The sequence below is a fragment of the Tarenaya hassleriana genome, unplaced genomic scaffold (assembly GCF_000463585.1).
Source record: "Tarenaya hassleriana unplaced genomic scaffold, ASM46358v1 Cleome7, whole genome shotgun sequence".
NCBI lineage: Eukaryota > Viridiplantae > Streptophyta > Magnoliopsida > Brassicales > Cleomaceae > Tarenaya > Tarenaya hassleriana.
In genome coordinates, this window is record NW_010969548.1 from 3,191,184 (window position 1) to 3,203,817 (window position 12,634).

General features: G+C 39.6%; 3 protein-coding genes across 3 annotated transcripts; 1 reads left to right on the forward strand and 2 right to left on the reverse strand.

Moving 5' to 3' along the window:
• The first annotated feature begins 229 nt into the window (after positions 1-229).
• LOC104801085 (malate dehydrogenase, cytoplasmic 1-like) lies at positions 230-2,795 on the forward strand. The gene is made up of 7 exons (XM_010524177.1): positions 230-380; positions 1,073-1,231; positions 1,349-1,524; positions 1,700-1,977; positions 2,078-2,213; positions 2,302-2,413; positions 2,498-2,795. The coding sequence occupies exons 1-7, from the start codon at positions 338-340 to the stop codon at positions 2,590-2,592; spliced, it is 999 nt and encodes a 332-aa protein (XP_010522479.1). The 5' UTR covers positions 230-337; the 3' UTR covers positions 2,593-2,795.
• Positions 2,543-5,031, reverse strand: LOC104801084 (probable inorganic phosphate transporter 1-6). Its single transcript, XM_010524176.1, has 2 exons — positions 4,978-5,031; positions 2,543-4,541 (listed from the first exon to the last, which is right to left on the reverse strand). The coding sequence occupies exon 2, from the start codon at positions 4,515-4,517 to the stop codon at positions 2,988-2,990; it is 1,530 nt and encodes a 509-aa protein (XP_010522478.1). The 5' UTR covers positions 4,518-4,541; positions 4,978-5,031; the 3' UTR covers positions 2,543-2,987.
• Positions 5,032-5,549: 518 nt separating this feature from the next.
• Positions 5,550-7,764, reverse strand: LOC104801086. The gene has a single exon (XM_010524179.1). The coding sequence runs from the start codon at positions 7,750-7,752 to the stop codon at positions 5,701-5,703; it is 2,052 nt and encodes a 683-aa protein (XP_010522481.1). The 5' UTR covers positions 7,753-7,764; the 3' UTR covers positions 5,550-5,700.
• Positions 7,765-12,634: the final 4,870 nt, after the last annotated feature.

The following is a 12,634-nucleotide window of genomic DNA, read 5'->3' on the forward strand; positions in this document are numbered from 1 at the left end:
GAACCGTAATAATACATATGGGCCTAATACTGAGGCCAGACCAGAAGTTTGTTATTTGGGCTTCAAATACCTTTAATTATCGGCCCAATAATTGGATTTATCAAGGCCCATAAATAATTGAATTTATATATTATTATAATCTCAATTTTTATTCTTTCGAGATAAAATGATATAATATGATGACATGGTGTCAGCTCATTGGTCCCCCCCTTCCGTCGAATATAAAGCCAGGAAAAAACCTCTCGGCCTGCTTCACGGACAGAGAAAACGCCTCTCACGAAATTCAAAGCCCCGGTAGTCGATACGTTTTCCGGTGATCATCTCCGATCTAGATCCGATGGCAAAGGAGCCAGTTCGCGTTCTCGTCACTGGAGCTGCAGGTAACTGTGAATTTCTCCGATCTAGTGCCTCTGTTTCGGGTTTCCGATTCGTTAACCCACAGTTGCACTCCAGTTTGGTCAGATCTCTTCATGGATCTTGGTTTTTCTGTTGGACTTTTTCTCGGTCAATCGAATCTCAGATCTAGTTTAGGGTTTTTGGTTGCCGGAATGGTCTGATCAGGCAGATCTATTGGTTCTAGATGTTTGCCTGCTATTACAGTTTTTTTTGCAGTGTTTGTGCGCAGTAAACATCAGGGTTCTGGTTGTCTGATTTGTTGTATTATATATTCCCTTCGTTTTTGTTGATCATTGTTGCTTTATCCGAGAACAATCTATTCATTTCCTTCAATTATTTATCATTTTCTATGAATGTTATCTTGAGGGTGTTTCCCAAGAGGTTTGAACTGGAAATGGACGAGCTACCGTAAAGCTGACGGAGCAGAAGATTAAAATTTTCAACTTTATGATCCATTGATAATAATTCGTGCTGGTTTGATTGAACTTGATCTAAGAATGGTTGAGATGTGTCTTCGTATCTGATTTTACACGAGATATCTTTTGATTTAGGCGTCATTTTTCGCATATTCTGATTCTCGCAGTCACTATTTGTCCAATTGGATTTTACTGTGATTAGTTTCTTAGACATAAGCAAGTTTGTTTCTGCTAATGAAGGATTGGTGGTGATTGTGCAGGACAAATTGGATATGCCCTTGTTCCCATGATTGCGAGGGGAATCATGCTGGGAGCTGACCAGCCCGTGATCCTTCACATGCTGGATATCCCACCGGCCGCAGAAGCATTGAATGGTGTGAAAATGGAGTTGGTTGACGCAGCTTTCCCTCTTCTGAAAGGTAGTGGAGTTGTCCGAGTGTATTCACATATCGTTTAGTCCATCTGTTGTGCATCTTTTTATGCTTGCATTATACATTTTGCTCGAGTAAAAGAGCTGATGGAATTTTATGTATCAGGAGTTGTTGCTACAACTGATGCTGTTGAAGGATGCACTGGCGTCAATGTTGCTGTCATGGTTGGTGGTTTCCCCCGTAAAGAGGGAATGGAGAGGAAGGATGTTATGTCCAAGAATGTCTCGATTTACAAGTCTCAGGCTGCTGCCTTGGAGAAGCATGCTGCCCCGAACTGCAAGGTGATAAAATCAGTTCCTTTTCTTGTAACATAATGATTTGGAACGAATTGAAGGAGGTTTATCTTGTTTGTTTGTCTCCTTTCACTTAATAGATGATCTCTAGGCATCATTTTCCCATGGATTTCCTTTTTGGTTATAGTCTGATTCAGGTATCCACCCTCTTTGATCTTTTTAGGTCCTGGTGGTTGCAAACCCTGCCAACACCAACGCATTGATCCTGAAGGAATTTGCACCATCAATCCCTGAGAAGAACATCACCTGTTTGACCAGGCTTGACCACAACAGGGCATTGGGTCAGATCTCCGAGAGGTTGAACGTACCTGTTTCTGATGTTAAGAATGTGATTATCTGGGGAAACCACTCATCGACTCAGTACCCAGATGTCAACCATGCTACCGTCACAATTCCTTCTGGGGAAAAGCCTGTTCGTGAGCTCGTTAAGGATGATGAATGGTATACATCTCATAAAACTAGAGCCGTCTTTCCGAACATCGCCCAAGACCAATCTGACCTAAAGCTCTGCTCTCTGTCTGAACTAAACCTTTGTGTATAGGTTGAACGGAGGCTTTATTACAACTGTTCAACAGCGCGGTGCTGCCATCATCAAAGCTAGGAAGTTGTCTAGTGCACTTTCCGCCGCCAGCTCTGCTTGTGACCACATCCGTGACTGGGTCCTTGGAACTTCCGAGGTTTGTGCCGCAACTCCCATGAAAAACTCTTCGAGTTTTGACAGTTGATCCATTCGTTCTGATGGGACCTCCTCGGCTCTTGTGTCAGGGTACCTGGGTTTCAATGGGAGTCTACTCCGATGGCTCTTACAACATCCCGGCAGGGCTTATCTACTCCTTCCCCGTCACCTGCCGCAACGGAGAGTGGACCATTGTCCAAGGTAAACAATTTTGCAACAAGAAGCTCAAACTAGTTACTGGAATGAGTTTATTCAGACTAGTTAATCGTGGTATCGGTATGACAGGGCTCCCGATCGATGAATTCTCGAGGAAGAAGATGGATTCGACGGCAGAGGAGCTGAAGGAAGAGAAGGATCTCGCATACTCTTGCCTCTCTTAAACCCGAGGAGCCATAGCCTCGGCCTCGCGCTCGAATTGATTGTATTTCCATCAGACTTTGGGACAAAGTTAGAGCCTTTGAATAAGAACTTGTCGAGAAGATCTCCGACATACGCGGACCCATTTAAGAACATGTTCCTGGTAGTTTTCTAGCCAGAACTATATGTCTCTGCTTTGATCACAAGTCATCTTATGATTCTTCTCGTTCATGTTGTTTTTTTGATCTGATGAGTTGGATTTAGCCTTATTTAACTATTTATAAAAATTCTAAAGCAAAGTGAGATTTCCATAAATTTTACTACCCATCAAGTTCCTGACAAAAAATAAACCAAAGATTAAAACCCTAATAGAGATTAAAAAACATAAACACAATTAAAACTAATCAAAACTTCTTTTTCAAGTAGAAGTAATCTCCTCCTCCTCCACAGCCTCGCCAGAAAGCTCCTCCAGTGACTTCCCCTTAGGCTCAGGCACAAGGAAACTAAACAGCAAGCCACAAAGGTTGATGCCCCCCATTATGTAAAGCGTTTTCTTCATCCCAATGGCTTGAACCAAATACGAAAACCCGAACGACCCAACCATCGCCCCCGCCTTCCCCGACGCCGCCGATATCCCGTGACACGTGGCCCTCAGCCTCGCCGGGAATATCTCCGCCGGCACGATGAACGTTGTCGCGTTCGGACCAAAGTTGCAGAAGAAGAACGTGAGCGAGTATAGCACGACGAACCCGATCCGGTTGTGTGGGAGTGTCCAGTGATGGTACGGGATGGCTAACGCGAACATGAAGACCGTCATGAAGGAGAATCCCATGATTTGGATCGGGAAACGTCCCATCCTGTCGATGAACGCGACTGTGAACCAGTAGCCAGGGACTGTGCTGCAGAGGGCGATTAGGGTTTGAGCTTTGGCGATCTTGAAGACCTCTTCAATGGCGTTCATCGTTTTCCCAGACGGTAACCATCCAATGGTCGTGAAGATGTCCTTCTGGAAGAGGTTCTGACTGTAGAACGCGATATCAAGAAGGAACCATGTAGACGTAGTGCCCAGCAGGTGAAGCCCATGGCGGATAAGGAATTTCTTGGAGAACAAGCCATACTCCTCGCTCGAAACCCTAACCGGTTTAGCCGCTTCCAGATCGACGTTGAGGACCTTCGACATGTCGGCTGCAGCTTGCTCGGCGTTCTTGGCCACCAAAGCCGTGTAACGAGCTGTTTCCGGCATCTTCATCCTCCAGTAGTAAGTCAGGATAGCCGGTATGGCTCCGACCATCAGAATGATCCTCCAGACGAAATCCGCCTGATAAACCGTCGAACCGGCCGCGTCCACCATGTAAGCCGGGGCCGGGAACTTGGCCTGGAAAAACGCCGAGACTGCCAAGGCGACAATCCCTCCGGTGAGAATTCCGAACCCTTGCATGGCGAAAACCGCGGCTATAAACGCGCCGCGAGTGCGTTTGCTCGCGTACTCCGACATGATAGTAGCCGACAAGGGGTAATCCCCTCCGATACCGAACCCTAGCCAGAACCGGAAGAAACACAACGTGATCATCACGGTTTTCGGGTCGCTACCAAAGGAGAGGCCTGAGCCGATGGAACATATGGTCATGAGCAAAAGGGTAACGCCGTAGACTTTTTTCCGACCGAGCTTGTCGCCGAGCCAACCGAAGAAGATCTGTCCGATTAGGGTTCCGGCGAAGGCAACGCCGCTGACGGCGGAGGAGATTCCGTTGGGGAGACTTCCCGGCGAAGAGGAGCCTGGCACGTGATAGTAGATGCGGCCGAGGAGCTTCGTGACGAGAGAGATGACGAAAAGATCGTAGGAATCGGTAAAGAATCCCATTCCGGCGACCACGATCGTCGTGAAGTGGTACCATTGCGTTTTGGCCGCGTCCAGCGCTTTCAAAACGCTGCGTTCTTCGTTCGCCATAGCACGATTCGGTGATTCCCGCGACTGAATGCAAAACCAGAAAACAAACGCAAACGCTATATTAGATCTCTATGTATTGTAGTTGTACTTGTGCATGGTTGACTAAATATATGAAACAATTCTATCTATCTATATATATATATATATATATATATATATATATATATTAGTTTCCTAACCCTTTTGTGAATTTAGGTTATAAATTGCAGAATTATAGAATAGCTTTTCGAATCACAGAAAGATCATGGGCATGCACTGCAAACGAAGTTTTCACACGCGGCGTTCATGATACGAACACGTTTACGTGATGAAATTGCCGACAGCCTTTTTATAGAAAACCGATACACACACATATATACCTAAATTAAAACCGATGTATATTGTAACTATTTCAGCGTTTTAAAAATTCAACAAATCAACTTATACAAAATATTTAGAAAGAACTAGATGAGTGAGTCACCGTGCCGCCGAAATGACGAGATATTCTTCTTCACACGAGGATCAAAGCTTTTGATGGACTGTCAAGTGTTTAGGGTTAGTGCGGTGTATAAATAGAGATTTTTAAAAAAAAGAATATTCTTATTGGGACTAGGAAAAGCATATTCTATTTGGAGTGAAATTAGCAGTAAAATTCCTATAATTTAGGTGAGTTTGTTACAGTTTAAGTCCAACTAATTTTCCACTTTTTGATTTTTTTTTTAAAAAAAACGTAATTTTTTTTTCTAATAATGTAATATGAATCGGTATTGATTTTCGTATAAAACAGAAAAAAAATAAAGGAAATTATCGGATACATTACACCCGGAAAATAATTTGTATCGGTTATGTGTTTAACTACTGACTACATATGAAAAAGTCTTGTGTTTAATTCCTTATTTCTCACTAATCCGTTTAATTAGTTCCATAAATATTAGGGTGATGGATTTTGTTAATAACAAATAATCTAAAATCCAAAACATCAAACTCAATACAAATTAAACAAATGGCCAAAAACAATTTTAAAAAATAAATATTTGTATCAATAAACACCCATCAAAATAAAACCAAACCGAACTCAGTATACTTTTTTTAAACCGGAATGTAACAACACAACCGAAATCGAAATAGTATCTATCACCCAAAAACCGCATCTCATTATACATATGTATATATATATATATATATGGATATTGCATCATCATCATCAGTCATGGATAACAAGCTTCTGGTACTCTTTGCCATTAATGGCCAACACCATGACTTGCTCAGGATTGACAATACCACCTTCCTCCAGGAACATAGTGAGCAAATTCTTGGAGAAACCGCTCACCATCGCCACTCCCTTCTGCTTCGCCACCACCGGCGTCGCCGACGAGCTCCTCAGGTTCCAAAACACCATCTCCGGCACTTTCTCGAACCCCTTCTCCCCGTACTTCCTCCGGACAACCTCGTAATCCGTCTCCCATCTCTCCTCGGCCCGTCTCTTCGCCATCTCCTCCATTTCCAAGTACGTCAGGCCGGACTCTCGCTCGACCCTTACCTTCCCCGTAGCGTCGTCGAACTCCATGTCGCTGAACACGAACAGCCGCTTGATCATCTGATCGTCGGTCAAGTTGCTCTCCACTGCAACTTCCAGGATCCGGTCAAACACCCTTTGGAAATCCGTGTTCATCCCCCATTCCATCTCCCTGATAAACGCGGTTTTCTCCTTCAGGGTCTCGCCCTCGACGACATATAGCTGCGGGTTCTCGCTAAAGGTGATGACTTTCCCTTTCCACGGCTCTTCACTCAGTTCCGAGACCAGCAAACCGAGCGCCACACAGACCTCCATCGGCGTCCCCGACATGCTTCCCGATACATCACAAACCGCCATACAGTTCTTCAGCTTCCCCTTCTTGGAGAGATCATCCACCATTCTCGCCCACTGAAGCTCTGCAACTTCCTCACCGGTACCGCCTTCGACAAGCTGGTTGACTATCTGGTGAGGAAGCAAGGCCCCGGCCGCCATTTTCTCCTTTCCGGATCTGACATTCTCCAAATACTCTGCAAACCTCTCCTTATCGTGCTTCTCGAACAGTTCCTTGTAGTTCGTCATCGCCACGGAGGCAACCCTGTTGTACTTCAGCGAATTCCACTCGTTGGCACTCATAAACACCTCTGGCAATTCAAGAACCCTACGCAATGGGACAAGAACTTGCTTCCTCAATCTGTCCCTGACCCTGTAAGCATAGTGTGCTTCTTCCACACCTTCATCGTACTCTTTCTCGCGAGGGAAAATCCTCCGAGCAATGGCCTCGCATATCAACGTGGATTTGTCGTACGAAGAATCGATAGAAGGGCACCATTTCGAGGCTAAGCTAACTTTATTCAGCTCGTTCGAACTCAGGTACTTCAAATCCGATTTCAGCATTTCAGCAAACAAATCCGAGACACTGTCGAATAAGAGTCTGTAACTAGCATCAGAGTTATACCTCTCTAGGGCTCGCTTCGCCTTGTCGAATTCTCTCTGTTTCCGCAAAGCCCTAGCTTTCTCCTTGTCGTTCGGATCACAGATTTCCTCGGCGTTTTCCAGGATTCTTTCTTCGGTTTCTCCGGAAAGTTTGGATTTTCTCTCCCTTTCCCTCTTGAATTTCCTCTGGATCTTCTTCCGCCAACTTCGATTCATCCCTCGCTCCTCCTGCTGTCCTTCCATGATCCGATACAGAATCTCGGGCAAATCCTTGAGATACCCAAATTCCACGAGGGCTTGAAGATTCAAAGCTAGGGTTTTGGGATGGTTCTGGAACATCCAGAACGCCGCCGTGTAGAACCCCTCCCTGTCGGATTTTCCGGTCCCTCGAACTCCACGGAGGTTGCAGACGAGCTTCAGCGTGGTCAATGGGTCGTGGGCCCAGGACAGCGACATCCGCCGGATCAGCTCATCGGGAGGCGTGTCAGGGACGATGTGGAAGAAGAAATCCAGGCATGGATTGCCGGAGGAGAGAAACGTCGGCGAGAGGTTTTCCGTCAGACCCATCGGCGGGTTTCCGTCGAGGCTCAGCGCGGCGGTCGGGGAGATCAAGCCTGGCAAGCTGGAACCGCTGCTTTCCAGCGATTTGAACTCCGGTTCTACAGGCCGTAAACCACCGGCGACGGCCGGTGGGCCCAGAAGAGTAGCAGAGGAAGCCATGGAAGAAACGTGGCGACAAGGTGTTAGTAACGGCCAGGGTTTACCCCTTTGTGTTCTGATCACGGACGAACGTATCAGTCCGAACATGCAAGGGGTAAAAATGCGGGTAAATCACTCAAATATACCAAATGTCTTGCACTCATCTTTTGGATATACCCAAAAAATTATAATCCATTAAATTTTTATCAAAAAGACCATATTATCCTTAATGAAATCGTGTAATTATAATTGAAAAAATCGTAATTGATTCTAAATACAGTTGTAATTGATTTTAAATGAGGTGGCAAAAAATATATCTAATTGTTTACAGAATCTTTAGTTGTTATACTGTCGTAAACACTGTTTTTTTAATCGTATATTAATTACATAACAGTCATAATAAAGTCGTAAAAAATATGAAAGAGTTCAAAAATAGTATAGAATTAAAAAAAATTGATTTCTTTTTAAGTGTATCGCTGAAATAGGTACGATATATTTGATATATTGGAGTGATTTTCCCTAAAAATGGAGTTCATGCTCAATAAAAAAACACCACTTTTCTGCCAAAAATATTATTCCCTCCGTTTTTTATTATATATATCGTTCTAGAGAATATTTTATGTAATTTAATAGATATCATTTTAGATTTTTTACATAATTTTTTTATTAAAAAAAATCAGTTTTATCTTTAATTGAAAATATTCGATTTAATAGACTATATTAATGAGAATATATGTGATTTTTTTATATTTTTTTTAAAACGGTGAAAAAATCTAAAATGACGGTGGGAGTAACACAAGTAGTTCTCTGTTTAAACAGAGCCCATTATGCAGCCCAAATTAATCTGACACAAAAGCCCACTCGGATTACCAAGACATACACGACAAAGGCCCAATCTTCTCAGCACGTGACAACACGTGCTCTCCTCGACCATTTGCAATTAATTCCCATTAAACGGTACGTACAACTGAGATACAGTGGCCAGCGATCAGGTGCACTCACGTGACTTGCTACGCATCACGTGCTGACGTGTTCTGTGTGTATCTCGGTTTTCCACGTGGCGTGTTATGATTCGTCAACTTGTACAACATTTTAAAATAGTGGGAAGAAATTTCTATCAAGTACTAGTGAGGCTAATCAATTCGCTTGCATAGTGGAAATATTTGGATCCCCGAATATCTAAAACCCCTTGTAAATAGCGTCATTACATATGACATATATATATATATATATATATGTGTGTGTGTGTGTGTGTATGATATAGTATCATATAAAGGTGAAATTATTTTAATATACAAATTAGATTCCCAAAGAGAACCAACTACTCACAGCTGTTCCCACGTGGAATCTGCTGAATTTTCTCATTGGCTTGCTGATTATTATGATATGAATATTTATTTTATCAATTTCAACCTGTTTTTGTGCTGCCCATCTTGTCGGTTTACGCGCACAAAGTCAATTCATTTGTAACGATTTCTTGCGAAAAATGAAATGACTTGTAGCATAATTGTCATACGATATATATGCATATTATGTGTATATAGATAGATGCAACATTTATGGTAATCAACATGGGATAACGTATACACGAATATGAGTTTGGCAAAAATATTGGTTCAAGTTTATATGCATAGACATACGAAAAATATCAAATTGAATTTCCACGAAGATCGGCATATTGGTGAACCAAAAAACCAATTAAAAAGATATTATTGGTGAACCAACCAAATGTATTATATCGAACGCTTTCGTGATTTGGGAAGCAGTGGGAAGGAAATCTCGATTAAAGATACATAACTCGATGATAATACTAATAACAACTTAATTTGGTACTAGTTATTTTTAAAAATATAAATATTAATCGTTATTAATTAGTATAAACATGTTGGTAAATCGCTTTCATGCTCATGCTTAGTTCCATGTATATATATATATATATATATATATATATATATATATATTGAGTTAGGTTTGTGTCGGAGACACATTTTTGGAACACTTGTAAGTTATTCAGCTTCAACACACACACATATATATACATATAAATATTTAAATAATCTTAAATAATCTTACTTTTGGACAAGTATTTCTATACGCTTGGACCAAAATCGGGGTAGGGGGATAAAATAAAATAGACTTTTTCGGGATAAAAAAAGTTGTACATGTAGGAGAAGCTTATGTTCATATATCTTTGACCGCGTGAGTGAATTATACAAACATTTAAAATTATTGTCCCCCTATACAAGAAGCCTATACCCCCTATACATATACCCCATGTATATATATTAATATATATATATATATATATGTGTCCCAAGAAAATCATATATCCTAAATATTCATTAGTCACGCGTACGCATATATGTATAACATTCCCGATTGTATCACATATATTAACCTAAGTGACACCCGTGGAAAAAAGGTTTATATTTTGAGTATGATTATCGCGCAAGTGGATATATTTTAATTTGGGTTTAATTTATCTTTAATTACCCATTTATTAACGTTATGATTGAAATTGTGAATTCAAGAAGTTCAGGCCCCCAAAGATGGACCAGCAAGTTCTTCCCATCAAACATTTGACCAGTGTGAGATAAGCCCTTTAGCCATGGGACCAAATTCTTTCAAAAAGCTTACAACTTTTAAATTTTTTTTTTTTCATTTCTAATATAAAATTAATATTTTTTTAAAAATATGACAATTATTTTAATTAGAAACTATCAGACACGGCGGTGTTTCTCACCGGTTGAGCTCTGCCCGTGTCTTGGTGCCAATCTCGTCAACATTCACACACACACACGTCAAAGTATGGAAATAGTGTCGGTCCATTATCTTGTATTCTTTCTGCATATTTTATGTTTTCTTTTTTCCCCTTTTTGGTAGATTTAATATTTTTTTTAAAATAATTTAAAAATGTTAAAAGATGAGTCAAGGAAATAAAGAAAATATGGTAGATTTGACTTTTCGTCTCGGTGTTTCGAGGATATGATATGAGTCATTTGACAAACTTGTGGCTTGGCGACTAGCCTTTTTTTGGACCCACCACGTTTATATTATTTCATAAAAATATATATATTTGCTATATGAATTCGAAAGGCTATCACTCTTTAGGAATTTAATATTTTCTGATACCAATATATATTCTTTGTTACAAATTCTTGAAAATTATAAAAGATATAACACAAGAAAATTATGAACATATTAAATTTACATGTGAGTGTGTACATTTATTAGTTTATTTAATTATTTATTCATGCATATGCATGGGAAGATGGGGTGGGCTGCATCATGCATGTGCTCTCGAGTTAGCTTTTTTTTTGTGTGATTAATGATGATTAGATATTGATGTGTTATCAAAAGTCCTACCGACCCTCGCGAACTTTTTTGTAATATTTCCAATTCAATATAGTAATCAACATTTATAAGAAAATTATTTATCTTGAGAATAATTCAGTGAAATCTTAAATATAAAGTTTTACGGTATAAATTATGTTTTTTTTCTTCTGAATATTATATAAATATTTTGCAACTACGAGTCTTGTGGATTAATTAACCATATCTCACTTGTTTTATGATCATTACCTCAAGCAATTACGAGATCAGTTACACCTAAGAAACGACCATTATCCATATTATGGGTACATCTAAGTTTATGCATATTTGAGCATCGGCATCTAATTCTAACTAGATTAAACTATTTTGTATTATTTTAAAATATTTTCTAAAATAAATCATAGTTTGATATATAAATTTATATATATATATATGTTTATATATTAGAATCAAATATATCTAATTTGAATATATATTTTTTAAACCAATGACCTGAAATAATTACTTCGAAAAATATAATAAAAAAATAGGAATTGGATATTTTAAATAAAGATTAAACAAACACCCTCCATATCCAAATATAAATCAAACATATATAAATATAAAATTTTAAAATCGAAACCTAAACTCTAAAAATAATTGAACCCTAGTAATAATTATAATAATGATATCCAAGTTTGGATAGTCTAGTGATAAGAGAACATGTAAAGTATGCTCTCATCCTGAGTTCAAACCCAAGCGTGAAGAGATACATTCACATAGGCTTTCCCGGTCCTCTGGAAGATGTAGTCGGATCAAAGACTCGGTGAACTTCCGAAGTAAAAAAATAATAATTATAATAATGATGATAAACCGTGTGGATGGAGGGAAAAAAAAGGCCTCCCCTTAATTATCACAAAGGGTGTTTTTTTTCTCTCTGTACCAGAAGATTTTACTTTAATTTATTTAAATTTTGATATATACCGACAATCATGGTTAAATCTTAAATGGGTTACCATATTTAATGATTGGTAAATGGTATAATCAGATTTATCATCATTGCATCACATTAATTATAAGGTGAATCCAAATAGACGCACTTGAAAAGGTAACCACTAATCATATCATATATATTATATGATCCCAACATTATTAGAAACTAATCTAACCCCATTGTAAAAACCATTTTTCCCACCAAAGTAAAAAAAAAAATTAACTTTTCCACCAATCATGCAAGCATGATATAATATTATTCACGCCAAATAATGCAACGAGTAATTAATTATATCATATTTACTGATTACACCATAGCCAACGACAAGATCACGTCATTCTCTAATCTAAAAATAATCGATATAAATTTTTAATTAAATATAACAAAAAATAAAAGAAAAAATAGGACAGGATTCACACACCAGTCGAGATCAGAGGGAAAAAAAACCAAGTTTAATCAGACAGAAGGAAAAACTAAAGTAATAAAGAGTCTGGTCTGAAGAAAAGCCTCAGAAATCTCACCAACTCTCTCTTTGCTTTTCCCCATCAATTTACTCCTCCTCTGTCTCTTCTCCGTCTTCCTCTCTCTCTCTCTCTCTCTCTCTCTCTCTCTCTCTCATTTTCTCCTCTACCAATCTCTCTCTCCTCTGTATCTCCCCTGAAATTATACACACACACATATATA